The sequence below is a fragment of the Zonotrichia albicollis genome, chromosome 5 (genome assembly GCF_047830755.1).
Source record: "Zonotrichia albicollis isolate bZonAlb1 chromosome 5, bZonAlb1.hap1, whole genome shotgun sequence".
Classification (NCBI taxonomy): Eukaryota; Metazoa; Chordata; class Aves; order Passeriformes; family Passerellidae; genus Zonotrichia; species Zonotrichia albicollis.
In genome coordinates this window covers 37,207,525-37,235,514 of record NC_133823.1, presented here as the reverse complement: position 1 = coordinate 37,235,514, position 27,990 = coordinate 37,207,525, and the positions used below count along the sequence as shown (strand labels likewise).

The 27,990-nt window shown below is 38.7% G+C and overlaps 1 protein-coding gene across 39 annotated transcripts in view; it reads right to left on the bottom strand.

Moving 5' to 3' along the window:
• Positions 1 to 27,990, bottom strand: part of TENM3 (teneurin transmembrane protein 3) — a 1,287,129-nt gene that overhangs the window by 6,586 nt on the left and 1,252,553 nt on the right. For all 39 annotated transcript variants that reach the window (XM_074541312.1, XM_074541314.1, XM_074541319.1 and 36 more), the window contains 5 exons: positions 12,344 to 12,519; positions 11,421 to 11,656; positions 5,629 to 5,925; positions 2,823 to 4,434; positions 893 to 1,023 (listed from right to left, as the gene is read on the bottom strand). In XM_074541312.1, coding sequence (XP_074397413.1) covers positions 893 to 1,023; positions 2,823 to 4,434; positions 5,629 to 5,925; positions 11,421 to 11,656; positions 12,344 to 12,519 — 2,452 coding nt within the window. The remainder of the gene's footprint in view (positions 1 to 892; positions 1,024 to 2,822; positions 4,435 to 5,628; positions 5,926 to 11,420; positions 11,657 to 12,343; positions 12,520 to 27,990) is intronic.

The following is a 27,990-nucleotide window of genomic DNA, read 5'->3' as shown; positions in this document are numbered from 1 at the left end:
TGCTAAGGACATTTGATCTACATTAGATTGTAGAATTTTTAAAGTTTGTATAATCTTTAATTTTTGTAGCATTCTCTATCATGATTCTTGTAAAAAGAGATCTTTTCTTTGACTGTTTAGAATGAGATCACCCATTTTAATGTCTCTTAATGCTCCTTTCTAAAGCAAAAACCATAGGATTTTTGAGGGCATAGATATTTGATCTTTGAGTAAGCCTAATTTGTAAATACAATTTTCTTAAATGGCAGACTTAGATTTTAGTTCCACATCCATTTCTTTCATTATTTAAAATCGCAGCAGGTTTTCAGGATGAAAGTTCATTTTTTTTACTTTCAAAGAACTTCATAAGCACCTGAGTTTTATGTGATATAGTAGAATTTACCTCAGGTAATTTCAGTTTCAGTATTTTATCTTTACATATAACACATGGTGTCCATAACACATGATTAATATTAAAAAGAAGCAAAATTATAGTGGTGCCTGGTATGGGTATGTTATATCACCTCTTCTTCTTCTGTTTATTTCACCATCTCTTTTTTGCTACAGTATTCATTTACTGTCTTTAAGCAGAATGTTAGTAAAAATATAATTTCTGTAGTTTCTGCTATGAAAATTAGACATTTTTAGAGCATCTTAAACTTTTCATTGATTATTGTCTTTTAAAATTTTTATAATTGCTAAAAGCAATCAAAAGCTTATACAAAATAGTACCTAACTTAGCAAATCTATAATAAACCCTCCACTTGTAATTTCTTAAACTAGATAAAGGTACTAAGTTTGGATTGAACTTAGCAAAAAACCCTGGCTGTCAGAAGTATCCATGCCTTATAAGATCTGAATGGAAGGGAACATTCTATCTTGTTCAATTTGTATGTTTAGTTTTGTTTCTTACTGGTATGTCTTCCCACTGCTGGCTCTTCACAAGTTCATAAGAAGGTTCTGTTAAATCAAATTTTGGAACAGGGAAACCAGGGATGGCATTGTGCAGATGGAAGCCAAATGTCACCAGCCAGCTGTTAACATCTGAAAGGGAATAATTATAAGAAAAAAACCAGAGAAAAATATTAGAATTGTTCTGTATTTTGCAACCACACAATTTTTACATATAATAGCTTTTGGCATAGTTGATTTCTTTTTGTATGGAAACAGCAAACCTATACAAACTTTCAGTTCTAAACTTAAAAGAAGATGTCTATTCTATATAAGAGTTGCACTAGGCTCAGTTGAAAGGTATTGCAGAGTTCAGCAATCAGGTTCTGATGGTCTTGGTGACTTCCAGAACAATTATGGCAGCTCAATTAAGGGGAGATTTCCTTGTCATACAGCCTAAACCAACTGGAATTTCATAGTCAGGTTAAACATGCTTTATGTCATACCCTCATCATCAATACTTTTAAACAAAGTCAAAAAAAAGTACTGCAGAGCACATCCTGTCCTTTTGGTGTGTGTAATGACTTCAAACTACTCCTGAAATATCACCTACATGGCCAATTACCTTTTAAATGATTTGGCAGATATTTTTTGTTGATTCAAGAGAAATCTGCTCCTCTTCAAGATGATGTGGGATCGATGAAATGAAAAGCTAATGAAATGCATCAGTAAGCAGACAGGATACCAAATTACCATTAGATCACATTATTTATGATACATTTTATGTTCTGTTAAAAATAAATTGGGGGTGCCAACAATCAGTTAACAATTGTTTGGCAAGAAAGAGTGCTCTGCCTTGTTTCTGTTTTTTTACACTATCTTCCACAGAAACTAAGCTTAGAGATTGGCAGAGTGCTCCTTACCAAGCCTAATAATTTTTATTTAAGAATGCTCACAATATGTGGGATAAGGAAGCAGATTTTTCCAAAAATTAAATAAATAAAAAATATTTATCTTAAAATAATTTTTAACATTTTGAAATAAATGCTATGCCTCATGAGGTGCTGCATCTAAAACTGCCAGTCAGCCAAATTACCAATTGTAATAATAACCTTATATAAGCAGTGTCTGCCTGTGCATTTCAGACATCAAAGATGTTAAGAAAAGAACCAAAACTGTATTTTGAGGGCAATTTCTGAACTAAGTGCATGATTTTCAATGGCACAAAGAATCTGATTCCAACTGCATTCCCTACAGCACATGCTGCTAAAAGAGGACAGATTCAGAGGTCTGTTTTTATTCTTACTCCCAGGCAGCCTGCTAGCAACCCATTTAATAGCTGCTGTTTGTTAAATGAATGCAAACCCACTTGATTCCCAGGATGCTCTTCTAAGTGGTAGTCTCACAGCTCCTAAGTAAGTGGGGCTGAGCCCTTCCTGTAGACTGGCAATATCTGTGTAAATTGGATTATTTACACTTAATTCAAATACAAAAAAATCAAATGTATCGGAGCCATACATTTTTTCCCAAAATTTTGGTGTTGTGTAGTCAGATTTTTGGTGTGTAGAATAATGGAAAACACTACACATTACTAACTCTAGAACAACAAAAAGCATGCAGGTTCTCTAAGAATTGAGATATGAAAGTAAGCACGTTAGCACCTTTTTTTGCCAAAACAGAAGTTCAATCCTTTTTCTATACTATTCTACTCCTCCTTCTATGCACCTGGCTGGGTACACATTACTTTGTGCTAGCCCTGGGGCTTATTGAGCAATTGACATTAGCACTCTTGCAAAAGTCTACACTGGAAAATATCAACCAGCTTCCAGTGAATATTTTCTGTGATGCTGGTGTGTTAAACTGATCACAGGAGGACCCCTTCTGCCTACAGTCTCACTCCCTCTAAACTGGATGTCTGTAGATACAGCTGCAATCAAGTAACCTTCTCTTACCTGTGATATAATCCTTCACATCATGTATTTTACTGGCTGGGTTGTTATTTCTAAACATGTACAAATTAAAAGGAGCTGGATCCTTCCCAATTCTCTTCCAGATTTCAATATCAGGTGTTGTCCACCGGCCTGCCAGTATGTCATAATCTCTTTCTCCAAAGTGGACTAATTTGGTCAGTGGGTCATATAAGCCTCCGTGGAATCCAATTACCAGCTGGAAGTCAAGGTTAGAGTCAAAATAGATCTCTCCATAGGCAGTGTATTGAATTTGTTTAAGCATGAGACCATTGCTACTGAAAACAGCCAGTGGTGTCCCTGTATTGTCTGATGCAATGTAAAACTCATCTCCACTGCTAATTTCCATGGCAAAAAGATGTCCTTGCAGATCATAGTACAGAGATGTGATTTCAGAACTTGAGTGGTTATAGACATGAGTTATCCTGGTTGGGTAGGTGAGGTCTGCGTAGAAGAACTGGAGATGCTGCCCAAGACTAGTTTTAGTGGAAACGCGTCGTCCGAGTCCATCATAGCGGTAAATCACTGTCCACCCGCTGCCTTTGCTATAAACTCGAGTAAGAAGGCCCTTGGAACTGTATTCAAAGATTTCGGTACCCCTCTGACGCAGAAATCCATCCTCATCTAGCCTGTACTGTACATCTCCCAGCCGGGTTATTCTGTCCCGCAGGTCGTACCGCAGCGGCGTCAGACGGGCGCTGCTGCTGGGGTTCAGCAAGTGCAGGTTGCCGTTCAGGTCATAGTTGTATCGCCACATTATTTTTTCATTCAGATAAACTGTCTGGAGCTGACCATCTACATCATATTCGTAAGCATATTTGGTGGTGTTGGCAAATGGCCCAATCTTAATTTCTCTTTTTGTCACTCGTCCCATATTATCATACTGAATTGTAATCCAATACATTAATGACCGAAATATTTCATACTGAATTTCCTTGATGCGCCCATGGGCATCGAAGTGTTTTGTGTATGTCATTACAGCTGTTGAAATGATCTGGTTAATATCGTAATATATAACTCCAAATTTTCCAAACTGTTCAACTTTGCCAGAGATATCGTCAAACTGGTAGAGATCAATAGGCAATGGGGTTTCATTGATGACACCTTGCATGCTAGTCACTCTGAAGCTATTGTCATAGCTGTAGTCAAATCGGGCGTTTACCATTCCGTCTTCACTAAAGCGGAAAATCTGTCTGTCAATCAACGGGCCAATTTGTCTGTACCTAATGGTGCAGATAAAACCATCGCTTTGGAGGTTTACTGTTTTCAGGACTCCTGCTGTCTCATCATAAGTAAAACTAACTCTTGTACTATCATATAAAATTTCTGAGAGCTTCGTCTGCCGTCTGTACTTGAATAATACTCTCCGGCTGGTCCCCAGGAAAGCAGTTTGAAGGAGCTGCCCTTCCTCGTTGTAGTCCATGATAACAGAAGCATTGCTTTCCGGGGGGTTGTATATGTTCCGGTAATAGCCGATGGAGCGGATAGTCTGCATGGTATGACGAGCAACACTGGGCATGGTGACAGCGGAGAGCCGATCCAACAAATCATATTCGAAGATATACTGCCGTTGGCTATGGAGCAGAAGAACCATTGACTGAAAATTAAGAACAGATTTTTATCATGTGACAAATGGTGCAGTATCTCCCCTCCCGCCACATACTGATACTAATTCTTCACAAAAATGTGACATTCCCACTTGAGAAAATTATCTCCTCTTTAATTGAGTTATCATTGACCTTACATGTTGTTAACATCTCCCTGCCTAATTTACTTGTATGCCTAATTGTAAGGGGTTCTGTAATTAGTAGTTCCACATTCATAATTTGCTACTTGTTATGACTGTATCACTCTTTTATCAAGCATTCACAGCTAAACAGCAGATTGTCAATGGATTCAGATAAGTCATGTTTAATATGGGAAGAAGTAAAACTGTCTTAGAGCCATTAACTCACGAGGAGAACAACATATGGGAGATACAATTTCTCTCTTACAATTAGAGATGATTTTGAAGAATTTGACTAGCCTGAGAACTCTGAATACTGTGTTCTTGTTCTGTAAGCTTTTGAGACACAGGCAAAACAATTGTTTGATTATTCATATCGAAAGGAGCTACTTGAATTATTCTGACATTTTCCTAATGTGTGGCTATTATGTATCACAGGTCTTGATTAAATTAAGTCTGTGGTAACTAGGAAACAGTATTTGCTGAGCAACACCTTCAACAGAAATATATTTAAACCCCTAAAAGACATGGATTCTCTTTCAGCATATCTCACAAGGGTGATTTTCACAGGTATTTCTAGAAGGTGCGCTATGATTCAGCAATTGTTACATATGTATTGATTCCTAAGCTTTTGCCTATCCCTTATTTTGATGCTACAACATATAGCAAGTACAAATTGACAGCTGTATCTATTTAGAAAAAAGAGCTTTTCTTGGTAGTGAAAAAAGCCCACAACAGCAGAGCATTTGCAAACAAATTATTTTCAGTTGAACTGAATTGCAGATAGTCCCTCTACCTTATTTTAAGGGTTAAGATAAAAGGTAAATGCAGATGCTTCTTGTTAGTCAGTGGCCTAAATAATTTAAAAACACATCAATTCCTAGCAATTACCTACAGCATGATTACATATCTGTGGAATGAAACATTCCCCTTGGAATCACATGTTGATACTTAGAATAATTGCAATGTGCTTCTACTACCTATTTTTTGCTTTGTATGCAGCAGTGAGGTGCTGCAGAATTTCAGCACATTCCAAGCATTTTTAAAAACCTGAGCATTCTTTACCTTTTCCAAGTATGTGTAACTCCAGGTTTTCCCATCAGCAAACACTCTAGACACTATCCTTCCCTGTCCATCATACTCTATTTTCTCACTAGTCGTGCCTCTCTGTATGCTGCCTATTTGCCCTGTGGATGCATAGGTGACATTGACAGCCATCAGCTTGCTGCTCGGGAGCCACAGGGTGGGGTGCCCCGACGTGTCGTAGGCAATCCTCAGCAGGAATTTACGGTGGTCATCGTAGATCTTCTCTGTCTTTGTGGTTCGATCAAAGTCAACTGAAAGGAGGTTTCTGCCATTAACCTTTTTAAAGCAAACAAAATGACACAATAAATCATGCTGTTCAAACCCCAGCCACCTGTTATTTCCACAAAGCTAGCTATTCTTTAAATACCATTTACAGTGATTGATTTGCTGTATGTGTGAAGTATTTTAGCAACTTCTTGATATAACTGTAAGGCACTATAATAGCATCTGCCTTAGAAGGTCTGGTTATATGAAGAGAGGGCTCAGAATTTGTTGCAATGTTTTCTTTCTTGATGCTTAGTCAACTGTTAAGGAAATACTGAAAGCTGTGTACTGAAAACTTTGGTAATAAATGGGGTCATTTCAATACAAACTAGTTCTTTTGTAAGCAGTCTGAAATATATCTAGAAAATTATTGTCAAAATATATTCCCAGCAACTGCTTTTCCAATTCATAACAATCAAGCTAAGAAAGAACTGAATCTCAGTCCTTCACAGCAAGTATTTTTCAAAATAGCAAATGCAAGATTAAGATCTTCAAAAGCATGTTAGGTCTTCAAATTAAGGTTAAACAGTTTTTAGAACATAGGCATTCCCCTACAGGATCAAGTGGAAATTTAACTCAGTATACTACCCACTGCTACAATGTATTTATAAGGCTGAACTCCTTAGTAGAGGATTATATCTTTCTCCTAGTTAACTAATTAAAGCTGACTACCTAAAGCCATAAATGACTGGAAGACTACTGAACCATTGAAAAACAGTTGAAAATGCTTTGAAGTTTGTCAGTATTTTGATTTGAAAATAAAGCCTTAGCTTTATTAAGGCTTTATTAAATAAAGCCATAGATACATTTCTGTTGAAAACTTATTATTGAAATATATGTAAACTACAAGTGATGGATGGTGATTTCTGTGTAATACTTTTACACTGAAATCCACCCCCACCTCCCTTTAGTGTTCAAAATATGTCAACTTTCAATTTCATTGAACTGGCTCTCCTTTCTGAATTTATGAAAGGAAACTGTCCGGTTTTCTTTTCCTATATCAGTATCTTTGCACTTCTCCATTCCTCTCAGCACTGAATTGTGCTTTAGTGTTCTCAAACAGCCCTCAAGGATTTCTTTGTTCATATGTAAACCATTCTGCTGTGTCTTTTTAAAGTTGTTCCATGTGGGGTGAAAAACTCATAACTGAGATTTTTTTTCAACACTGTATTTTGTGAACATGTGGGAAGTAGGGTAGAAATGGACAGAGAGCTATGTGTATTAAGAATTTAAAAAAAATCTGTTTCAAGTACCTCATACATACATTACAAAGGGTAAACAAAGATGGCTAAATAACATTCAGAAGAGAACAAGAGAATAGATAGGGTTGCACCAAAGAAATGACTGGAAGATTTTTGGTTTTTCAGGCTGAAATTTCAAAACTCCACATGCCATGGATGTTGGTACTTAAAACACTGAGGCTAATAAGCTTCAGAGAGATCAATATAAATTAGATCCTTTATTATTGGTACAAAAAGTACTAAAGTGCTGGTGATAGGTCACAGGTAAATAGGAAAAAAGTTCCTCCAAATGCTCTCTTTTGCTTATTCTGTCTCTCTATGTACAATACCTTTCTCTTTGTTTATATGAAATCACTGGCATGAGAAGAATCTGCACTATCAATTTAGGAAAAAAAATAATCACACTTTCATGTAAATCTTTTAAGTAAAGAACACTAAATCTAGCAGGTGCACAATAGCTGTTTTACCTATTTAATGAACCATCAAAAGTTATTAAAATATAATCTGAAAAATTAATGCTACAAGACAGATTCTAGAAGTAAGTTAAAGTTAAGTGTGAAGTGCTTCCATTCAACTCCTTTTTTGTAATTTTTAAAACTTATTTTCAAGGAGTTTTTCTTTAAATTTTCTGACGTCTAGCATTAGCTCATTTACCTAAAGTAATTTTTAAATTTCCTTTGTCTCTGTCCTTTTTTCCCCCCAGTGTCTGCCTGCACTCATCTCTGCATGTCCCGGCTTGTTTTGCTTCTCTGATTTTTTTCCTTCCCTTTCTCTCCTCCTCCCCTTCCTTATTTTACATTTAATTATGATTTTTATAAATTTTCTTGTCCACCTCTCAGGATTAGATACTGAAGTTAAAATGGACTCTTCTGATTTCTGAACTGGCAAAGAAAGAAGGGTGGTTTTATGGTTAAGGCAGATGTCCAAGCAATTGTGGTTAATTTCTTGTCTAAGCACATCCTTCCTGTATAAATTGCAACAAAGTACTTAATCCACTGTCTGACTGCCCTAGCTGCTAACTGGGATGATAACATTCCTTGCCTTTTCACTTCCCATCTGTCAGGTCTGTGTAAGGGCAGGATGTGAGGGGAAGGAAAGGAAATACTTCTTCTTCCAGCCAGTTTCCTGCTTTCAGACCTTGCTGACAGAGCTCTTGCATTCAGGAATGTGAGATTTGGTGAAATTTTGGTTGTTCTTGCCTAATCCCACAACAGAGATGGAAATTAGAGTAACAATGAGTTTTGGTGAAATAGCTTGTTTCATTGGGCAGTGTAGGGATGGATAACACATCTCAGCTAAAGCAGTGCCTTTCTCTAAAGTGCTTCTTAATAGCATCTCTGCTAGAAAAATACTTTTAAGAGAAAGTTGAATGTTTTTATTGTGTCCAAGATAACCACACTCCAAATACATCTAAAACCTCTGGATTTCATTATGATAAAAACTGTACTTGAGGAAATTTCCAGTGAAGAAACACTTAATGACACAAAACGGAGTCTTCTGACAGTCTTTACCTACTGTCCTGATATGTTTCAGTAATTTATGTCTCCATCTATTCTCCTCTACTTTAATTACTGTTTTTCTTTCCAGTGAGAAGTATGAAATCTGTCCTTGATTCCTCTGTTAGAGAAATATATTGCTGTGTCTTCCAGAGAGATTCAAGAGGTAATGTGAAAACTTGGGACCTCTGCATAGCCTGGGGTATGTCAGGTCTCAAGAGGAGACTCCTCTTGTGAGCTCCTTTGTCTGTGCTACCTGTCTGCTCTGGGTGCATCCCTTGAGACAGAGTTCATGCCAGCTCCTTTATCTGAGACCCTCAGTCCAAGGCCCTAAAAAGGCTCTTTCATGCAGAGGACTGGCAGCACCTTTGCCCACAGCCAGCTTAGAGACCAAACATACAGCTCCAGAGAAGAACTAGCTTATTGAACAATTACAAACCAAGTCAGAGCAAAAGCAAAATCGACTGAAGACTGTTGAGGAAGAGCAACATAATTCCTAATTAATTTCTTTAGAAAGATTACTAGTACTGGGTAGAACTAATATTAACAGACAGTGTACTTTTTACCATTAGATACTGCATATGTGTAACACAGTGAGTGTCACAGAGATGGGTGCCTTTACTGGCAATACATTTTGTCATTGTTTCTTGTCTACATTTGTCTTCTTTGCAGAAAAATGTTGATGACATATCTGTCTGTACATAGAAATGATGAGCTCCATAAATTATTCCTGTTCTTCTTTCTCTTGTTTTCTTTTTCTGCTTTCCTACGTCCCCCCATCCATCCCCAACTGACATTTTGGTAATATCTTTCCGTGTAAATAAATTTCACAAAACATTCTAATTTTTTTTCATTGCTGACCACTTTCTTTCCTTTTTTTTTTGAGGCATTTGTCTCTTATTAGCTCATTCTCCACATGCCCTACTTCTCCCATTTCTATGTAATGAGTATTATTTTATCCTAATCTGTAATCTTTCATTTTCCCTCCCATCTTGTTAAATCCATCCCTTGTGTTTGCTTTATTTTTTTTTGGGGGGGGGGTTAATTCTTATAAGTTAAAGTTGCCCATGACAACTTTACTTCTCTGTTTAACTGTTACCACCACTGCACTTGAATGCCAAAACTTAGTGTCACTTCTGAGAACTATGCTTGTGGTGAATTGTATCACTGCCAAACCTCTCTTGGGCTTCTTTCACAAATGACTTGGCAGGTGTATTATACCACTGTGGTGTAAAATGACATGCCTATGAACCAGAACCACAAGGATGAGCTTCAGAATTATGGCTTCCTTTTCCTCTTCCTTATCAATGTAAGATAGCTGCCACAGGTAGTTACTAATATATTGTTCTTAAGCAGCTGCTGCTGTGCATAATTGTTCTTCCTTCTTGGAAAAAACCCCATTCCTCTTATAGAGAAAGTAGTAGAGAGGAATATAAACTGCATAACAACATTTCCTCCCTTCTTGTCCCAATGGAAGAGACAAAATATTTTAAGACTTCAAATGGCAAGAAGTCAAGTGGTCTGAAATTACTTACCTTCATTTGATACACTGCCTAGGCTTTATTTTAAAGAACTGAGTTCATTTCTAATAGTAAGTCAAACCTTTGATCTTGAAATGGTCTCCTGGCAACACAATTTTAAATGCTTAATCTGTGTTGTCTTTACCAAATGGCTGTCATAAATCATAGTTTGTTTCCTACTTGTATTTCACTCACTATATAGGAAGAAGGAATGCCAACAAAGTGGTAAAGACATATGTTAGAGGAATATGCCATCCTCATGCACATACAGTTAAACCCTTTCTACCATAAGTCTTTTTAAAAATAATTTTTTAAATTAAAATTGTCTTACTACAATTTAAATTTAAAATTAAAAAAAAAAAAAAAACAAACCCAGGGATCATGCTAACTTATGGTAGAGTAATTTAAAACAGGATTCTGAATCAGTTACATGAATTCAGTACCAGAAAGAAAAAACAGTGAAGGAAAGCGGAAAATTATTCTTTTTAGCCATTCCAAGCTAAACCAAACAGTTTTAATTCCACAGAGTGCTGATTTTAGCTGGGGTATTTCTTTACAGAGGCTACTACAGGGCTATATTTTGTATTTGTGCTGAACACAGGGTTGATAACCTAGAAATGTTATCATTTTTGCTGGGCAGAGCTTCCACAGAGCCAAGGTCTTTTCTGCTTTTGGTACTGGCACACTGCAGAGCAGACTGGGGCTGTGTGGGGGACTGGGAGCAGACACAGCCAGGACAGGTGACCCCAATTGCTCAGTATGTACAGGGGGGATGTCTGGAGTGATGGCTTTGTCCTCCCGAGTCACTGTTACATGTGATGGGGCCCTGCTCTCCTGGGGATGGCTGAACACCTGCCTGCCTATGAGAAGCAGTGAATTCATTCCTTGTTTGGCTTTGTTTGTGTGTGTGGCTTTTGCTTTCCCTATTAAACTATCTTTATTTCAACTCACAAGTTCTCTGGGTTTTACTGTTCCAATTGTCCCCGATGCTGCTGGTGGGGGACTGAGTGAGCACCTCTGTGGGGCTTGGCTACTGCCTGGGGTTAAACCATGACACACAGAAAACAGCAGTTAATAAATAAAATAGCCAATAAATGAAGTAATAAAACCAAGTACTTCCCAATCTATGGTCAGCTTGTCTACAGTGAATATTCTGTGGGTTCTGGATGGCAATACCTACAGGAATGTGTTCACATTTCCTCATTCCTTAATGACAATGCAGTAGATACTGCTCATGCTTGTGTGCTTACCCTAAGCTTTCGGCCAAAGACGTTGACTTTTCCTTGGGCTTGCTCTTTCCGGAATCGCCACTCCACCAGGTTCTGCCCGTTCTCCCCGGGCAGGGTCATGTTTCTCTTTGCCATGGTTGGGTTGGCAGTGCCAGCCAAGACGTGTGGCTCTGTTTGGTAGTGTGAGTCCAGGCCACTGGCGTACAGGATTCTCAGTGAGCCATCATAACCAATCTGGTAGCTATTTCTCAACTGATCTGAAAAGGCCAGAAAGAGAATTACAGGTTACCTACATGGGTTAAGAGTCTGTCTTTGTACTGGACACTTTATGCAATATGTGCATCTTGACTGCACGTAACTGACCCAATGGCAATAAAGAGACAGGGTGAGATTGTTAAGAATAAGTATATCCCAGAGGAGCAAAAGAAATGCCTTTAGGACCTATCATCATTAAACACTTAAGAAAGTCTCATCCTGACAGTATGTTCTTTGGACTAGCACAAAACACATTCTCTGCTGTTTCATTAGGCATTTTTGGTCTAATCCTAAGCATACTATGACTATTCACTTTTGCAAGTATGTGGTGGCTGGGATATTACAAGTTGCTTTTAAGCTAAAATATCACTTCATACTATTTCTGTACCTATTTCCCTTTCAATCCATCTCTTCTTTCCAAGATTCCTTTTTAATATAAAGTAAGTATTCTACTTCCCATAGCTGCTTACAAAATCGATTTGGTTAGAAAACTTACTTAATGCTACTTTTGTTGCAATACTACTGCTTTTCCTGAACAGTTGTTTCTGTATAGGTGTAAAACTGTGTGTTTATCAACCCTTCCTCCAGACATGATGCCCCTAAAGTTTCACTCCTATTTGGAGCTGCTTGTACCAGAAGAAAACAATTTTCAGGCCACTATTTGCTGAGAAATCTTTTGTTTACAGTACCTTGAACCATGGTATAGAAAGAATCGATTGATGATAAGTTGGAAGTGATGCTGACATCTTCCTCTCTGCTGGATGACTCAATGTCCACTGTAATGGCCCTTTCCATTTCCCCGTGAAGGTTAGTGACGACTCCAGTTGGGAATGTAACATTTGTTAGACGGCCCTCACTATCATAGCTAAAAAAAATAAAGGTCCAGAAATGATACATAGCAGGAACAAATTGTTTTCACTTACAACTAAAATGAACAAAAACACCAGTTACTCATATTGTTAAGGCACTTTTGCTTTTTTTTGTGTGCATGGGATAGGCATAGCAAAGACTTCAAACATGCTTTGAAGTACTCAAAAGACTGCTTAATATACAGCAGCCTCAATGGTGATAGCAAGAGCAAACAGATGGATCTTCATTCAGCTCTGCATATTACTCTTTGAAGTGTGACCAGATCCTGCTGCACATCTAATTCACCATTTCAAAGGAAGTATATTTATTGGTACTAAATTCTGTAGCATTCTGTACTTACTCCCTCTTACTGGACTAAATTTTGCTGTTACTGTAGGAATCCTCAAAATTTTTGAAATAAGGGTATCTTAATAGGAGTGTCTATTCAATGAGTATGCAGAACACCTGTACTCCTGAGTGCTTAATGTCCCTTGTATTACTATGAGCAGAGTCTGGGGTAATATTTAATCTACCTAAGCTCCTTGTAGCTGGAAACCAGAACAGCTAGCATCTCTAACTGTTAACTACTTGTGAACTGATTGAGAATTGTGACACAAACCATGAGATTTTTTTTTCTGTGTCTACTGACATTTATTTAAACCAACAGCTATATATCCATTTAACATGAATAGGTAGATAGAATTTCTGTAATTGAAGTAGATCTTGGTACATGACCAGAGATCATGCTTACAAATCCAAATCCAAACATGCATTTTGGTCACAGTATAGGGAGATGTAAAGCACTGTGTGAGCTTCTGGTCATAAAGCTTGTCTTTAAGATTAGCTCTTCCAGGGGTAGAGTCCTGATTTGTCAGCCTAGGTGTTCAGCTGAAGCTCCTTGTTTTGAAGGATAGCCTGCCCATAGCTGCAACAGAGAGAAAAAAGCATCCGAAGGAGGATTTCATGCCCACTTATGACCTGTTTGCTCTCAGTTTTCCATCCCTCTCCTGTGACCATGTAGTGGGAAGCTGAACAACGCCTTAGTCTCTTAAAGTAACTAGAACATGACCCTGCAGGTCCTCACAGTGTGCTAGACATTTCATGCTGATATTTATCATCAAAATTGCTCCTACTGGAAAAGAAAAGCAAAACCAAAAAAGCCCCCCAAAAGCCCCAAGCATATCACTGAGGCCACAGAAACTCTTTTTCTTAAAATGAGAGAATTAATCCTAACAGCTGTAACCCACAACACTACCTTTCTGTGAACAGCATGAGTACTGCACAGCATTGCTGTAACTGAAAGGATTAACTTAAGAAAAGCCTTCTTCCAGTTTGCTTACTCTGTAGATTTGACAGCTTTTTGCATACAGTCATTTCCATCCTTTTAGCACAGTTGATTTCCTTTGTTTATGTAAGACTTTCACTTAGCAACAGGCAAGAGAAAAGAATGTTTAAAAATCAGAAACCATACTGCAAGCCAGAGAAGTCAAGTGAGAAAACTTATTTTTTGAAGTTAAGTACATTTCAAGATAATGGGGCTTCTTCCAGTGTGTTTCTGTCCCTAATTGTGGTTCTTTTTCACATACTGGACTTGGCAAGCTGAGATATTCCATTTATGCAGGAGACCAAAACAAACATACTGAAGTTCCTTGTGCATGAATGTGCCTGCTAGCCTATTCATGACCTTTAGTCTCATGCCTCAGTTCCAAGAACTTATTTTATTTTCATGCACAACTTCCCTTTCCAACTCCCTGGGGAGCATATATTGTCCAATTAGTGTCCTTTTCTATTTTCTGCTTTATGTTTGAAAATTATTCCAAATTACTTTGTTGGGAATTACTTCTATCCTTTGATTACAGTAGTCCGGTACTGGTCTTTATTTCATACAATGCTTACTAAAGCCACAGATGGTAAGATTTCCCTGTAAGAACTTTTTGTGCTTTTAATCACAGTATCTGTGAGAAACTAATTACCATATTTCTCACTATACCACCTGAGCTGGGAAATGCTACACATCAGTAATATTCAGCACAGTGAGTGGCTTTAGTGCAGTATGCAGCACTGAACTGTGCTAGCCTTCTTTTATGCATTCTTGCTTCCACATTATTATTTTTTGACTGTGCCTGTAGTTCTTGAACTGGTCTCATCTTCCACAAATATGGGAAGGCACATCATGAGCCTGAGATAAGCAGTTAATATTACAGTGGGGGAGAGTTCAAAGACCAGGAAGAAATCACGTTACACATTAATGTTCTTAAAAACATGACTTAAAAGCTGAAAGAATCTTAAAAGCCGTGATTGCTTGGTTCAGGCATCCTAGTGCAAGAAGAAAATGTGACTGAGATGTGAAAGGTAAGAATAGGATTTCTCACACTTTTATAGCCAGGAACAAAAAGAAAAAGGGGAAATAGGCCTTTCTACAATTCATTACATATTCCATTTGGTGACAATTGCTATGTGTCCTTCATTTTGTTCACTGTACATCGAATACTAAACTTACTTTATACTTGCTATCTTCTTGCCCACAATCAAAGCCTTATCAATGCACAGCATAGCAACATCACTCACACCTCTGGGCATTCTGAGGCCATTTTTCTTATTACATTCAAATATCCTTGCATTCTGCTGCCAAGGTGAATTTATTAATCCAAGATTGTCAGTTTTAGACTGAGCGATTTCTTTTTATCTGCCTAGTGTTCTAATATTGAAATTGCCCTAGAAGGAATGAGATCTGAAGTCTAGAGGGTGAGTGCCTATATTTGGTATTTCACAGCCTCTTTGATCTTTTCATCCAAACACAAGCTCAGGCACATGTGTTACCATGGAGCCCTCTGATCTTTCTCCTTTGCCAGGCTCCACAGCAAAGCCGTTCCACCAACCTCTTCAATTCCTGAAGAGTAAGTCTCACATAAACTTTTCAAGAATCTAAACCAGAAACTTGCTCCTTGGACGTGACCTTGAGGGCATTAATCCGCTCAGCTCACTTCTGTTGACATTAACACAACAATCTTCATATTTGGTCAATAACTCTGAAGGCAGCAGTGGGGGCAGCTGCCACCACTGCTAGCTGAAGATCCCCTTAGATCAAATCCTTTTTCTTCCTTAGGATGAGCTGCCACTGCCAGATAGTTTTCCACTTCAGCAGTGAGAATTTCTCAGAGATAATGATTATCAGCTTCCCAGATTCTCGACCTTTTGCTCTTCACCTGCTGGAAGTCTCTCTTCCATTGCTCATCTCCTTCAGTTTTAATTACATGCCTTCCCAGACCATTTTCTGTTCTAGGCTATGTAGGACACTTCACTTTGCAGTAATAACTTCCTGGTAAGCCTTGCCACAGATGGAAATGTCCTACTTTCTTTATTTTTGACTTGTTTCTCAAGTGTATTTTATCTTAGTCCGTAGCACATTTAGCTCAACCCCAACATGCAGAGCTTTATTAATGTTTTATATCAGAAGTTATTTCAATGTAGAATAGGGAGCTGTAGAAATAAAGTGTATAGTAAAGGCTGAACCTAAAGCCAATTGCTAATTTATGACTGATAGTGTTTTTCTCCAGACTTCTGCAGCACAATCCCTCAACAAAATAAATTCTGTGATTTTTTTTTTTTTCTGTTGTAAACATGTCAGGTTGAAGAGCAAGGCACACCAGTTCCAGCACATTTCAGATAACAAGACATGCAGTCCAAATGCATATTAAGTATTTAAGACTGGTTACAGATTATACTATTAGTTGGGATACTGCAATAGAGAAATGAAGCATGAATACATTTCATAATATAGACATGTATAATTTTGACAGTCGAAAAGTACTGTTATACTTTCACTCAACTCACATTAGGTATTTTCTCTGCATCTCAGATTACCAAGAGTGGCTAAAAAATTTATGGAACATTACCCTACTTATTTCAAACTATTAATGGGAAGCCTTTTATACCTGAGTGCTGCTTCTTGGCAGGTGAGAACAGAAGGTTCAAGGTTGACATTCAGGAGTGCAATGTGTTGTTTTTTTAGGTGCATACCATGCTGACAACATGCTGAAAAATCTGTCCTAACCTGGCAATGAAATGTCTCCCTTGGCTTGTCAAGGCCATTTAAGCTGCATTTACATAGAAGAGTGTTGTTGTCTTTAACATGACAGAATTTTGGTTTCCAAATACATTCTTTCACTTGTATTCAGCCTCCGTAGCACACTGCAGGTTTAGTCCCTCCCAAATGAAAGCGAATTCAAAGTTGGAAAATGATGGTAAAGAAAAGCCACTCTAGTAGCTCCTTCTCTCAAGCAGTACCCAAAATGGTTATTTTGCCAATCACAAGGAAAGAAGCCCACAGTTAATATGTCATCACTTTCATTAGCATTTCTTCACCTGTAGGGAGCTTTCCTGTCCCCTACTGGTTTAAAATTGGGCATGGTAAATTACTGGAAGCTCTAGTTTTGGCCACCTTTAACCATTATGTGGGTTGTAGAAAGAAAGAAACTTTCAACTTGAATGTAATGAATTTTGCATTTTTTTCCTTTACTCAATTTGTACATTGCTTTCCTCATTTTGATATGCATTTTTGCTTTTGATATGTCTGAAGAGAGACTGAATGAGCCTAAGAATGAAAAAGGTGAAAATAATCTGAAGAATCTGAAGATGCATGGACAGAAATGATTGCTCTTTTTTTTTTTTTTGCATTTCTTATTTAGTCTGATTGAAAGAGACACTTCAGTGGATCCATAAATACTCATATATAACCTGCACTTATTCCTTTATTTCCACAAAATACATTTGTATTTGTATCTTAAAAGGTTTAGCATCTTGCTTGTGAATTCACACTACAATTATATTGGGAAACCTGAAATATTAAACTATGACTTCCCTTGGAGATATAACAATTAAAAAAACCAAAAAAAACCCAAACAATAAAGAATATGTGGTAAGTCTTCCTAATATCTTGTTTTGCTTAACAAGAAGAGAGCAAATGACAATTTGATATATATTAGTAGTCTGTAAATTATGACAAGTGGAGTTTTAAAATTTTATTTTATTGTTATCTAAGAAGTGATAGCATTTTCCTTTTTTTCGTATCTGGAATATTATTAACTTGAGGAAAAATGCAGCCAGGGGGGTCAGCCCTGTCCTTCAGCAGGCCCAGCATGGCCAGCCAGGCAAGGGAAGGATTGTCCTGCTCTGCTCTGCACTGGGGCAGCCTCACCTCGAGTGCTGGGGGCAGTTTGGGTGCCACAGTGTAAGAATGAGATAAAGAGAGCATCCAAGGGAGGGCCACGAGGGTGAAAAAGGGCCTTGAGGGGAAGCTGCATGAGAAGCAGCTGAGGTCACTTGGTGTGTTCATCCTGGAGAAGGGGAGGCTGAGGGGAGACCTCACTGTGGGCTTCAACATCTTTGTGAGGGAAAGTGCAGGGTCAGGGACCAATCTCTTCTCTGTGGTGACCATGATGGGGACCCAAGGGAATGGCATGAAGCTGTGTCAGAGGAGGTTTATGTTGGATATGGTTTATATTGGAAAAGGTTCTTCATCTAGACAATGGTCAGGCCCTGGAACAGGCTCCCCAGGGAAGTGGTCACAGCACCAAGCCTGACAGAATTAAGGAATTGTTTGCCCAACACTCTCAGACACATGGTGTGACTCTTGGGGCTGTTCTGTGCAGGGCCAGGCCTGGGAGCTGGACATTGATGATCCTTGTGAGTCCCTTCCAACTCAGAATATTATATGATTTTACGAAAAAAATCAACATTCTTTCCAATTTTACAGAATTCTAAATATATGAAAATAATATTTTCCTTTATTTTCCTTTTCTTTCCTGAGTTATTCCTTTCCCCTCTCCCTCTCCCTTTTCCTTTCACCTGTCCCTTTTTATTTTCCTTTTCCCTCCTGTTGTGCCTAGCTCTGAGAAAAAAGTGGATAAACAGGAATTACAGAAAATTGGAATGATTCTAGGAAAAAGTTAAATTTAACTACAGCCAGATTCCCAATTCTGGACAGAAATTTATATGCCTACTTGTTTTTTAATGGAATTTGGGTAAAAAATGCAAACTCACAAAACCAAAGAAGTTACAAGGTCATTAAAACTATTAGTATCAGCTACATTTATCTGTCCCCCTGTCCAGCCAACTGTCAGATAACTCAAGCTTTTCCTGTGCCTTCATCTGATGGCTTTTCCATAGGGAAAGGGTCTTCACTCTGTTTTCATCTGGGGAAGTCTTATAAAACTGTTTGCACAGCTGGTTAAATAATTCAGGTAATGGAATTTTATCTTAATAACGTGGTCAGGACGAATTTTTTAGTCCAGGTTTAATGAAGAGATTTCCTCAGCTGGAAAGTGATTGGCAATTTCTCTTTTCACCTTCTTCTGTTATAACTGCAGCTCTTGAGGCTTTTTATTTGTTGTGTCTATTTTGTCATAATGTTAAAAGGACAGTTTTCAGTCTTTTTTTGCAAACCAACATTCAGCACACCAGACGTGAACAATTCACTTAAATAGGCCCTTCCTGACAGCCATAACTCATCTACAAAACAACAGGCACACTCTGAACGAGAATCACTGCAGGAAATGTGTCTGTTGGAAAGGGAGCTCAAAGGAATGAATCAACACCTTTTCCCATGATAGCTCATTCACTTCCATACAGAGAAGGTTCTGATGCTCATTTTCCACTTCACTGCACGACCAGACAAACAAGCTTCAGTTCAGTGCTCGTGCCGAGTAAGATTGACCACTTTCAGAGCCCAATCCAAAATGACTTCCAGGTATTTGGCACCAGGTAGTCTAGGGGAGTGGTGCTTTGTGGAGAAAGAAGCAATACATGAATTTACCATGCTGGGGATGCTTTACTTTTTGCCAGAATACTGCCAAACTTCTCACTCACTGCTGTATGGTACAGCAGTCCTCCATGCTGCCCTGACTACTGCCGTGTATATTCTCATAAGGAGCCACAAAACCAAGGAGTCTCTCACAACTCACATCTGGCACGCACCCTGCATGCACACAAACTCACACAAATGAGCAGCATTAATGAAGCCACAGCTTTCTGAAGAGCAGGAGGAATAGCTCTGGAGTGTGTGCCTGGGGAAGGGGTGCACTAAGAGCAGTGGGGTGTAGGCACTGTGGCTTACATGAGAGGCACTGTCAGGGATGGATGTAGGCACTGGGGCTTACATGAGAGGCATTGCTAGGGATGGATGTAGGCACTGGGGCTTACATGAGAGGCATTGGCAGGGATGAAGCAGCTTCCCAGGGCTGGGGATGTGCCTCAGCAGCTCACACTCTTTTGAGTGCAGCCATTCAGGAGCAATTCAAGGGGGGCTCGTTCTTATGAAGATGAGATTAATACAGCAGCTAGGCTGTTAACTACAAGACCTCAACACTCATCTCTCACTTTTCAACTTCCCTGTAATGGGAATTCACTGCCCCTGAACCCTGTGGGATGCACAGAGGAAGGATTCTGAGTTTGCTAGGGTGTGCCAGCGGGCAGCTTCCCTAACCTCAGGGCTCCTCGGGGCTGCTGCCTTGTCTGTGTGTCACCTCCCCTGCTTTTTAGCTCATCTATTACTGCACAAATAAACTGTGTGCCTTGTGGATATAAATACCAGAGTATGGCCTTTCAACTAAGAGAAATGTTGGTGTATATATACTTTGTGTGGCATATTGTTCCTTGCTGTAAGGTCTGCCTACACTGTCAGAGCTGAGTGTACCGGCCTTTAGTGAAAAAAGGACATAAGGCTGCTCTGTTTGGCCAGACATTTTGTTCACAGAATAAGCTGTAATGCTGCTTTTCCCCCCGTAATTATTTGGCGGTAGGGTGGGGGTTTAATTTAATCTAATTTTTATTTTGAAAGGTAAAAACTCAACAAAGCTGTTTTTACAGGGTCACAAAAAGTGGACAAATCAACTTATTAAATTACATTATGTTTGAAAAGCAAATTTAATAATGGGAAAACGAAATTAGATGGGTGTATTTTCTTTTCTTTCAGGGTAGTGGAATACCAAGATAGTAAACAATAATTTTTAGATTCAGGTTCTGTGGTTAATTTAGAGTAACAACCTTATTCCTTGGGAGTACAAGTCACATGCAATTAATGCAGGCTTCAGAGGTGAGAACTTTCCCTTCTTGGGAGGGACCTCCAAAGGTAAGGCTTTAAAATGCATGTCCCTTGTAGGCTTTTTAGAAAGCTGACCGGTCTGGCCTCACTGGGACAGCAAGGAAGACCAAATCCCTTGATGGGGCTTGAGGATATGTTTGAATACAGCATGACTGAAAACAGAGATTAGCCTTCTCACATGGGTCCTGAGCTGTCCTTCCCGCCCCACCACACCAGGTTCCCTGCCTAGTGAGTGTCAAGGAGGGTGAGCTGGCTTGACTCTAGCCTCCCTCACTTCTGTTTGACAAAGAAAACTACCATGGAACAAGATCATTAACATGTCAATAACTAAACAAATGCTATTGTGGAGTCCTTCACAAACCAGAAGTGAGACAGATACTTTCGGGAGCCTGGACAGAGCTGACTGGGTTGACAGTGCAGGACATTTATTTCATTAATACAAACAGAACTGCTTATTTTGCAGCACTATCCTTACTTCTAAGTGCTCTCTTAAACCAGAGACATCACATGCTGACTTTCTTGACAGAAATCAAAGCAATTCTTTCTTTTTCATACATGTAACATGTAATATTGCTATGTGTCTTCAGCATTCTGATGTTGATATTATTATCTATTCAATGGCTTCTCAGGTCTGCTTTTATTATGGAGAAGAAACAGTAACATTCAAGAATGAAGAAATGGGTGAAGATCTATTAGATGAGACATACTACTGCTATCAGGGAAATCTGGGGGCAAAATGCAGTTCTCTAAAAACACCACATCCGTATCTAATGTTGTATATTAATGGGTTATTTTTAACATGGCTGTTTTTTATTAAGCAGGATGAGTTTGAAACAGCAAGTTTGTCTCCCATATTAGCACAAGTCTTATAAGACTAAATAATATAATGTTGTATTATGACAGCTACTATAAAGCGGAGTTACAATTCTGATTTAGAAAACTGTGAGACATAACCTCTATTCTTTAAAGTTGAATATAGAAATTTAAAAAATGTATTGAATGATTTATCATAAGAAGAAACATGGTAAGTCCTGTCAGCAAGCACAGCCATCACTGAGTTCCTCTCAGAAACTGCATGTTGCATGAAACAGTTACATCCTTGTGTAGTGCTGATGTATCCAGTGTAAAGATAAAAAAAAACCCAACCCAAATTAAATATGTCACGTTGATATTTTTCCCTACAAGTTCTCTTTGGGTAGGGGGCATACTTAGCTTGTGTGAATAGAGGGGAAGAGTTTTAACTGCCTTCTGGCCAGCCTTGCCTCCATGGGCCTACTGAAGATGTGAGAGAGGGTTATGGCTACTAGATCTTAAATTTGTGTCTTATTGAGAGGAGGAGAAGCAAATACACTGTAAGAGAGAAATATCTGTATTGCATGCTGCATTATGCTAGGCAATGTGGATACAGAGGCACTTATGCAAGGATTGGCTGTCTCAAAAAAAAATTCCCAAAAAGACAGTTTGAAAGCAATTAAGAATGAAGAGAATATGTTTTTTGTTGCTTGAGTACATATAGTATGGGAAGATTAAAGACACTGCACTTGTATGTCACAGTTTGCAATCAAGGGCTCATGTGATTCCATAAAAGTCAATGCAAGAACATGATAACTGGCTAAATAAAAGTGCTTGAATTAATATAGTTAATTATTTTATAGGCACTATATTTTACACTGATGAAGAAGCAGCAGCAGTAAAAGCAGAAGGTACCAAAGGTTGTTGATAGTAAAATGATAAGAATACCTAAAAAGCACTATGATACCAAGGACATTCAGACAGTGTTGTTTAGTAGTGATTAAAAAATTCCAGATTACAATTCTGTACAAAGTTCTGGTATTTCTAAGTAAGCAGAATCAAATTAGAATGAAAGCCCCAAAACTGAAAGTAACAAGAACCCTAGGCATTTTTAGATACTCATAGTACTGAAGTATAAATAGGATAGAAAAATGAACACAAATAGAAACACAAATATTACAGGAAAATAACCCCTCACAAATGTTACTTGAAATGGTACAGAAATAGTAATTATGAAAATTTTGAACCTCTTAATATACAGTAGAAGTGCAAGTGAGCTGACACTACTATTAGGGTATAATTTTAATCTGATCAAATAAAATACTTGCATTTCAGCATAAGTTCCATAGACTTTTCCATAGCCAAATTTCACAAATTTCTGACTTTTCCAAGCCAGACTCCACAGGCAATGTATTAAGATGAAGCAAAAGAAAAACTGCAAAACACTCTATTATCTGTTGCCAGCTGTTGACAGTTACAGATGATGTGCCTGGTACTTGGGGAAACTAAACAAGTCCAAGCCAGAGGCAATATCTGACTCTGTATCACAGAGTTTCAGGGAAACCACAGCACTGAATGCATCGCTAATAAAAGCAGAATATGCAAACTCTGCAGCATACAGTGAAAAGAGATTTTTGCTTGTGATTCTCTAGAGTCCATAAATTATTGTAAGGATTTCACATTCTGCATGATTTCACCACCTTTCCAAAATAGCTGGAAAGCTCATTAATTTTACTGTGGGAGCAAAGTAAACTTGTAAGAACTCTGCTTGCTAATGTCATTCTTTTTGCTTCCTGTTGCCTTGAAGACAAGGATTGAGTGGGAGGGAGAGGAGGGGAAGGAGAAGACAAATGAGCTCAGGGCATAAAGTGTCAGGGGAGACATTGGATGGACTGTCAAGAGATACAACAGGAGACTGCAAAGAAATTCACTGCTGGGAAGGAAAAAGCAGGAAAGTCAAACACACCTTAGGGAAATAATGAGAGATGTGGAAAGGAGCAAGATACAAGGTAAGAAAGTAAGGAAACATAGTAGGAGGTCTGGAGAGCAAAATGGAATAATGGAAGAAAGGCAGTGGATTTCCAGAGAGGAGGAGCCATCTTAGTCTGGAACAGATCTCTGCCTGCTGATACTGCTTCTAAAAGAAGAGGAATAGAAATATGAGAAAGCTGAAAAGAGACAAGGAACAGTGGCTGCTGGGATTACTTCATGTCTAAGGAGAGCACCAGCAACCTGAACCTTCCAGAAGAGCTTGAGGGGGGAAGGAGCACCTGCATTGTTAGAGAGAAGCAGGTGGGCCAGGCACCCAGCACTGGGTGAGCAGGTGTCCCCGAGCAGCTGAAGGGAAGGGCTCCGTGTGTGTGCCACACGGGCACAGTGCGGGCACAGACTGCAGCCCTGCGTCCTGCAGGGACCCTCCCTGCCACAGCAGCCCCTGCCAGCGCCTCACACAGCCCAAGGGGCACAGAGCAGCCACAGGCTGGCACGGCTGGGACACTGCACAAGGGCACCTGCAAGGCTTCTTGGGCATTTGCTTCTGGTATTTCAAAACCTAGGTCAAGAGAAAATGCTGTTTTGGTATTTCTGTAAGCACCTGGCTTAGCTTTCTGTATGTAAAATCACAATGGAAACTGCTGCATAGAAATAATGCCATATAGGCTAGCTAGGAAGTGTCACTTCCAAAATGCTAATATGCAGATAATTAGTTTAACTTTTAAGATTTAGCTGTTTAAATGTTCACATTATGCATACATAATATGCAGTTACAGTTAATAGTTTCCAGCTCAGATATCTCAGAATTTTGTAAGAGAATTTGATTAGGCTGATTACTTTTATACCTTGTTTGATACTTTAATTTCATTATAAAACCTAATCTGGGCAACTTTTAGCTTGATATGGCTCCATTGGTTTTTTTTTAGTATGCATGCATTTTCAATCATTTCTGTAAATGCTCTCTTAACATCATTTTTATTCAGCAAGTTTTTGGATCTCTGAAAACAGGTAACAGTTACTATGAATTTGAGCAACAGTGCTTTGAAAAAAGTACACATTCCTGAAATTTAAGGTGTCAGTTTTGATCAGTACACTATAACCCTTAGCAAAACAGAAATTTTCAAGTCCATTTTGCCATAAAGATATTAAAAGTCCCCCAAGTCTGTAAACAAAGAAAACAGATTGTATTATATCCTAAGTAATTCAAGCTAGTACTTACAATTTCACTGTAAAAACAAAAAAGACTGTAAAAAAACATTTATTATGTGTCAGTCCTTCCCTTCTTCAGGGAAAGAAGAGACTAAATAAATAAACTATAGCTTAATTAGTGTCCAGGCTAAAAAAAAAAAAAAAGTAAATTTTTTCTGGATCTGATATTAGTGTGATTTAAACTGTGGAAAAAAGCCATGAAAAGAAACAAGACCAAATGTTTTAGTATGAGCCAGAGCAGTGACTGCCAATTTTTGGGATGCAATGTTTTTGCAAATATTTCCCCTTTGTTCTGAAAAGGAAAAAAGAAAGACTGAATCATTTTCATAAACCTGCTTTCAAACCACTGAGAACCCAGCTGAAATAAGTTATTTGGATCCATGCTCCACTTATACAACCAGACTTGCACAGAAGAATAGTTAACCAAGCTATTCCTGAGTTGCTCCCAAGGCTGAACTTTTTATTACTAAATGCACTGTATTTTTCCTTCAGCCACCTAAACGGATTTGTGACAACTGAAAGGTGAGAAAACCCAGGTATACTCCAAACTAGTTGATAAAAGCCATTTCTGGTCCATTGGACATTCAAACATTTGAACATTTTTAGCTGTGAGTGGGAAGAAAGTCTGGATTCACCATGGAATAGAAATTCTATCCTTTTCTCAAAATATTTTTAAAATTTGAGTAACACAGTAAATAAAATACATAAATTAACTGTGATATTAAAAGAAAATGCATTCAGCAATGATGTTGAAATATTATGCTATGAAGCCAGAATTATTTATTTTCAGAATTTCTTATTCCTCACTCGATGTTTGAGGGATACCTTTCCATTTTAACAAGGCTTCGTTTTTTTCCAGAGAAAACATTTCACATGGAAATGTTTTAGCCCATACTACCCACAAACATGAATATGCAGAAGCTGAGAGAGAGACACCCTTGTACATCCTGTCACCCTCACACAAACTCTTCTGTGATAATTCACGGGCTCCATCTCTTTTGGCAATAGTAGCAGAAACCTCTCAAAGTCCATCACTGTCAGATTTAATGCTACAAATCATGAGCGCCAACAAGTCACAATTATACTTGATCTTATAATAAAAAATGGCAAAAGACTTGTGTTCACAATTATTTTTTCCTTCAAAAGAGAAATATACAGATATAGATCTGGTGCATGGGAATTTTATGTTCAAAAGAAGCAAGCAGCTATGATGACTGATGGATGTTTTTAAGAATGCTGTTTTGGCAACAAAAGTAACACAGTGCCTTCCTCCTGCCCCTTATTCCCTGTGGCTTTACGTAATCAGTACAATTTTTTATTTTTGGTTTTAACTTGTACAGAGCATCACAGAAAACATTACTGGAAGGGACCTTGAGAGGTCATGCAGTCCAACCTCTACCCCAGGGCAGGATCTGTTCTTCCTGCATTGGTCCTGAAAGATGTCTGATCTGTCTGTGTGTTTTTAAAGACAGTCTATGAAGGGCAAGGGGTCACTATCATTGTTGTCTGCTCCAGGGCTCCAAAATCTTCACTGTGAAGTTCCTCCAAATGTCTGATCTGAATCTTCCTTGTTGCAATTAAACAGATTACTGCTTCACCATGGCTACAGGGAGGTGATAAATATCTTTGCTTCTGCAAAAGCCTCATACACTTGCAAATTTGAGAGAGTGAAATTGCCTAGCTTTCTCTATAATTACTTCAGCTTGGGAATTCTAACAAGACATTGGTTGGAGGTAATTGTTTAGGAAGTGCATAAGCAGCAGCTTGCAAATAATCCTAATAGTTACTGAGGGGAATAGCCTGCCCTTTGGGCTCTCTGTAAGTCAGCTGGACATAACCTAACTCAGACCAGAAAGTCTGCATGAAAGCAGATTAGGTGTGAAAGATGGCTCTTTGCAGAGTCAGGAAATAGCAGTGTGCTTCATGACACACAGCACCCTAAATTCTCCCCATGATGAAAACGACAGACCCATCACCCACTGAACAGTGAATATAATATGCAGTATTTTTGTGATCAGGCAGACACCATTAAGATACATTCAGGAGCCACCAGCTACTGCAGTACACCACAGCAGGATACACAGAAACTACAGCCAACATGGTGAGAAATTACTGCCCTGATTAAAACTCTAGGTCCTCAATTAGCCAGTATGAATGTCAGCATGATTAAAAGTGCCTGCTGTACCCAGCAGATGTCTTCATTTCTGTACAGGACTTCATTGTCCCCCAAACTGACTGCCTTGCCCAACTTGCCTATGGGAAACAAGTGGCTGTGTCTGTCACAGTTCAACACTGACTTTACTCTCTGTGGAAATGGATGGCTACTCCCAGCCCACCTAATGCTGTGCTTTGGTCTCTCAGCATACAGGACAGGGCTACCTCAATAGAAGGAGAACACTTGCCCTGCCAATCAAACACTTTCTCATTCCTCTGTGTACCCTTGCTGTGCTTCTGTGTCCTCTTGGCAGGACCTAAAAAGATCTCCAGCGGATGCACCAAAGCACAATTAAATATTACAGATGTGTGCTAATGCTTTGGGAAGGTGCCCGCTACCAAAGCCCTGCCAATTTACAGATTATTGTAAGAATACCTTAAAACTGGCAGCAGTACCATCCCACCTGCTGTCTTTGTCAGGGATCAGCATTCCTAGCCCTGTCTCCACTTCAGGACACAATATGCAGTGAAGCAGCACCTGCTGCTCCTGTGTCTCTGATGGGCATCTGTAAAGGCTGGAGAGTAGATACAGGTGCTCAGAGTCCTTCTGCACACTGCCTCAGCCAAATGTACACTGACAGAAATATGAAGTTATCTCAGAACACAGATGTTTGCCTTCGCTGCCACTGCCTGACACTGGCACTTTATTTTCTTTATCATGTGTGTTGAATTGAAAGCTTTTTTTAAGCCCTGACCTTGGCAGCAGTTGCTACTGCATTTCATCATAAAGATACGAGAAAAGAAGAGGGGGAAATAAAAAGAAGAGGGACTTGCTGAATTTTCATGATGCCCTTTGTAATCCTGAATAGTTCAACTAGAGGCCTCTTAACAGTTTTACTTATCACACTAATACTACATCTTCCACTCCTTCATACATACCTTCTTACCCAACCTCATCATGTCTTTCCTGTGAGTTAAAAATACACATATTTTTCCAACTGGCAGAGACAACTGAAAAAAATCTGTGTTAATTTTACATTGACTTTTTCTGAAATAATGGTTTCTGTTTTAAGCTGTATTTTTGTTATGTTTGCTTAGTGTATTCAGTTGGCAGTTCAGATCATTTGGAGATGAAGTTGCTGATAAAGCCTGTATGTATGTGAATTCTCTGGTTCCACTAGTTTATCTATAAATTGTCATGATCTTCCTTAGTCAATAGAATTGAGGATTCTGTAAAAC